The 5162-nt window shown below is 39.1% G+C and overlaps 1 protein-coding gene across 1 annotated transcript in view; it reads left to right on the top strand.

The window, feature by feature from the left end:
- Positions 1 to 1546, top strand: part of LOC116001498 — an 11387-nt gene extending 9841 nt beyond the window's left edge. Inside the window, exon 3 of the mRNA XM_031241370.1 lies at positions 1103 to 1546. Coding sequence (XP_031097230.1) covers positions 1103 to 1489 — 387 coding nt within the window. The 3' untranslated portion in view covers positions 1490 to 1546. The remainder of the gene's footprint in view (positions 1 to 1102) is intronic.
- Positions 1547 to 5162: the final 3616 nt, after the last annotated feature.

Below are 5162 nucleotides of genomic sequence, written 5' to 3'. Positions count from 1 at the left end.
GGTGTTATGTTGTATGCATATATACATATATGTAGTGTTATGTACATATGTAATGTGATGATGGAAATTGTGGGATAGTTACACTTTATTATCACCGTGTATGGTAATTAGTGTACTATCAAAATGTTTTGAGAAACAAAACTTTTGGACTAGGTTAAGAGTGTTGATTGATTTCAAGTTGGGACTTGATTTTGTTGAATATGTCCAAAAAGTGGTTTTGACTCAAGGAAGATGAGGAAGAAGGAAAAATGTTTTCAAACCCTTAGTTTCTAGTAAAGTTGAGGAGGACCTTGATTAGCCTTCGGGTGGCTTAAAGTGCCCTTGCCCAAGGTTGCTATATAGTATGATCATTCATACGGAAGGGCAAAGTCTATTCGCCGAATACTATATAACTCGTTAGGATGAGGAATTCCTGCGGGGGTGTGCACACTTAAAGTATAGTTACTCTAGAAAGTCCGGGTAGGTGTCGTTTTTATGGACCTAGTAGGGCCAGCTAGGGATCATTCTAACGAACCTTACGTCCAGGGGATCAGTGTTAGACCGGGGGATAACCACTGAACCCGAGTTCGATGATTTAAGTGGTCAGAGAGGGAGTTAAGAGAATACTCCAAAGGCCTCACGCTTTCTACAAGGAAACTAAGTGGAAAATTTTGTATGAAAATGTAGTTACTCTGTAGCTACGCTAAAGAGGGATGCGATGATTGTTTAAGCGAAAAAGGGTGTCGGTGAACCCTCTTTGAGATAAAAGTTGGTGGAATTTCCCTGTGAGGAAGATTTTTCAAGTACATGATTGTGATTAAACGTGAAGTTCATAATTTTCCACTACTTGCTTATATGCGTAGATGATTATTGATGCGTCGAATAATACCTTTTTTGGTAAGCAATCACTTATCAAAAGAACTTAGACTGTTTTTCAATTCTTATTTATTACTTGTGCAAACTATACTTGATGAAAACGTTTGCAGGTAAAGTATCAATGTAGGGTAAGGGTAATAAAGGTTTTTAAATACCTGTTTTGTAAAACCTTTATTTAATTTTGGGTGACCCACGGATCCCCTTACTTAGCCGTCGCGCTAACTACACTTCATTGTGTTACCTACAGATGCAATCTAGCGTAAGTTCTTGTAGTGCGGCGAACTCTCCAAGTTCGCCGGTGTATGAGTGTCACGGCATGGATTACGATGACTATGTACAGCAGATGATAGGTACCAACCCATATGCGCCGGGTTATGCTCCGCTCGCTCCAGCTAGCTCTCCAGTTGCAGATAGTTTTCATTTTGTCCAGGATGGCCTAGATGTTCAGGCCTCCTATGGTTTTTATCCCTTTGAGGTGTTGACCGGAAGTGACCCATTAGAGTTTATCGTGTATTACCCCTACCCATGGAACCCCGGTTCACCAGAGTATTGGGACGAATGGTCCATGGTTAATACCACCTCTCACTTCCTAGACCATTTCACATGGTTTGAAGGCGAGTGGCATTTAGTCTAGGGCGAGTTCACAGGTCCGGTGTACCGCTGGATAGACTAGGTATTATGTCTTGGGAGATGCTTTGGGGGAGATTCTTTTGTGTAAATGTCTTTTGTAGCCTTAGTGGTGGCTAACTCAACTAGTTGGGTCGTGAATGACCCTTAACTTATATTTTGGCCGATGGGCAAACTTATGTATNGTGGTGTTATGTTGTATGCATATATACATATATGTAGTGTTATGTACATATGTAATGTGATGATGGAAATTGTGGGATAGTTACACTTTATTATCACCGTGTATGGTAATTAGTGTACTATCAAAATGTTTTGAGAAACAAAACTTTTGGACTAGGTTAAGAGTGTTGATTGATTTCAAGTTGGGACTTGATTTTGTTGAATATGTCCAAAAAGTGGTTTTGACTCAAGGAAGATGAGGAAGAAGGAAAAATGTTTTCAAACCCTTAGTTTCTAGTAAAGTTGAGGAGGACCTTGATTAGCCTTCGGGTGGCTTAAAGTGCCCTTGCCCAAGGTTGCTATATAGTATGATCATTCATACGGAAGGGCAAAGTCTATTCGCCGAATACTATATAACTCGTTAGGATGAGGAATTCCTGCGGGGGTGTGCACACTTAAAGTATAGTTACTCTAGAAAGTCCGGGTAGGTGTCGTTTTTATGGACCTAGTAGGGCCAGCTAGGGATCATTCTAACGAACCTTACGTCCAGGGGATCAGTGTTAGACCGGGGGATAACCACTGAACCCGAGTTCGATGATTTAAGTGGTCAGAGAGGGAGTTAAGAGAATACTCCAAAGGCCTCACGCTTTCTACAAGGAAACTAAGTGGAAAATTTTGTATGAAAATGTAGTTACTCTGTAGCTACGCTAAAGAGGGATGCGATGATTGTTTAAGCGAAAAAGGGTGTCGGTGAACCCTCTTTGAGATAAAAGTTGGTGGAATTTCCCTGTGAGGAAGATTTTTCAAGTACATGATTGTGATTAAACGTGAAGTTCATAATTTTCCACTACTTGCTTATATGCGTAGATGATTATTGATGCGTCGAATAATACCTTTTTTGGTAAGCAATCACTTATCAAAAGAACTTAGACTGTTTTTCAATTCTTATTTATTACTTGTGCAAACTATACTTGATGAAAACGTTTGCAGGTAAAGTATCAATGTAGGGTAAGGGTAATAAAGGTTTTTAAATACCTGTTTTGTAAAACCTTTATTTAATTTTGGGTGACCCACGGATCCCCTTACTTAGCCGTCGCGCTAACTACACTTCATTGTGTTACCTACAGATGCAATCTAGCGTAAGTTCTTGTAGTGCGGCGAACTCTCCAAGTTCGCCGGTGTATGAGTGTCACGGCATGGATTACGATGACTATGTACAGCAGATGATAGGTACCAACCCATATGCGCCGGGTTATGCTCCGCTCGCTCCAGCTAGCTCTCCAGTTGCAGATAGTTTTCATTTTGTCCAGGATGGCCTAGATGTTCAGGCCTCCTATGGTTTTTATCCCTTTGAGGTGTTGACCGGAAGTGACCCATTAGAGTTTATCGTGTATTACCCCTACCCATGGAACCCCGGTTCACCAGAGTATTGGGACGAATGGTCCATGGTTAATACCACCTCTCACTTCCTAGACCATTTCACATGGTTTGAAGGCGAGTGGCATTTAGTCTAGGGCGAGTTCACAGGTCCGGTGTACCGCTGGATAGACTAGGTATTATGTCTTGGGAGATGCTTTGGGGGAGATTCTTTTGTGTAAATGTCTTTTGTAGCCTTAGTGGTGGCTAACTCAACTAGTTGGGTCGTGAATGACCCTTAACTTATATTTTGGCCGATGGGCAAACTTATGTATATAAATGTAGATTTATATATATTATCGTATGATGAGTGGTTGTTGTTGTTAAGTAAAAGTTTCCGTTTAGCCTGTGCACCTAGAGTGGGGTCTATCAAAATGCTTGTTCATTTTCTATACAGCAACTAATTGTAATTAGTGTGCCTGTGCAGCAACTATTTGTAAATTAGTATATTAATAATACTAACTAATTTAGGATATTATTGTGCTTGTGCAACAACTAATTAATAATGTGCTTGAAACTTTAGAATTACTCACTGTGTGAGTAATGTGCATAACATAGAAATTGTAAATTCATTGTAAATTGTAAATTGCTCACTTGAAGATAAATTGCTTAATCGATTTGTGCTACTTTTTGTAGGGTTAACTAATGTGATCCAATAATTATTTCTAGAAGTAGAGTATAGAAACTGTGCTCGGCATATTCATGCAAATTGTAGTAAAAAGTATAGAGGCATGATGTTCAAGAATCTATTCTGGAAATGTGCTAAAGCAACGACTACGTCGCAATTTGATGAAGTTGTAAAAGAATTGGAAAAAAAGAGACCCTAAAGCATGTGAGGATTTGCTAAAGTATCCACCCAAGCTATGGTGTAAAGCATTCTTCAGAATCAATGTTAAATGCGATGTTGTAGACAATAACTTGTCGGAAGCTTTTATTGGCACTATCTTAAAAGCAAGAACAAAGCCTATAGTGCCAATGCTTGAGGATATTCGTGTTGCCATGATGAGGAGGATTGTTGAAAAGCTTATGTCATTGGATAAGTGGCAAGGAAATCATGGACATATCATCCTAAAGAAATTAAATCAAAATGTGTTGGATAGTGTTGGGTGGCATGTCAACTTTAATGGCGTTGATGGGTTTGAGGTAAAGAAAGGATAATATCAATTCAAGGTTAAGCTACTAGAGAGGACATGTAGCTGCAGAGCATGGGATTTGAGTTGCATCCCTTGTATACATGCTGTCTGTGCAATATTTGATAGGAAAAAAAATCCAGCAGATTATGTACATCATTGCTACAGTAAATGGATGTACCAATTGACTTATTCTCAAGCACTTGAACCAGTAAATAGGGAATTATTATGGCCAAGAACACAATTTGAAGATATTGGGGCTCCTATACCAAGGAGAATGACAGGGCGCCTCAAGAAAAGAAGGAATCGTGAGGAAACTGAGCCACGTCATTCTAAGACCAAAATGTCTAGGAAAGGAGAAACAATAAGTTGTTCCATGTGTAAGGATAGTAGACATAATAAGAAATTTTATCCAAGAAAAATAAACTGAAGCTGGAAGTGTATCTTTGAATGTAAGTATTACTAAAACTTGTATTCATTTTTTACATTATAACCTATTAATACTTGCATAATTGAAACTTTATTTTTGGTATTTATTATAGTTTGGCCTGTTAGGAACATACTGTAATAGGTTTTGATGATACCATATGTAATTCATAATCCCCTAAGTCTCGAAAGATAGGAATGTTTTGTAAGTTCGACAAGTAAACTAAAAGCGAAAATACAACCGGGTAACTTGAGCTCAACTCGGAAAATATTTAAGCTTAAGGTAAACTTGTTTGAACATCTTAGAAGTTTCGTGTTGTAAGATCAGAAGAAGGCACAAGACTGCACTGGAGGAATAAGGGTCTACGAGACATCAACTAAGTCTCGAGACATAAGCAGAGTTCGAGAGATGGGATCTCTCGAGACATCAATTCAGTTCGAGACATGGGATCGAGACATCAAGTGGTCGAGACATCAACATTGGTCTCGATGAACTGGTACTTCTCCAAAGGGCTGAATGGCAGTCAACATGCATGGATAAAGTAA

This window comes from Ipomoea triloba, chromosome 1 (genome assembly GCF_003576645.1).
Source record: "Ipomoea triloba cultivar NCNSP0323 chromosome 1, ASM357664v1".
NCBI lineage: Eukaryota > Viridiplantae > Streptophyta > Magnoliopsida > Solanales > Convolvulaceae > Ipomoea > Ipomoea triloba.
This window is presented reverse-complemented; position numbering and strand designations above follow the sequence as displayed.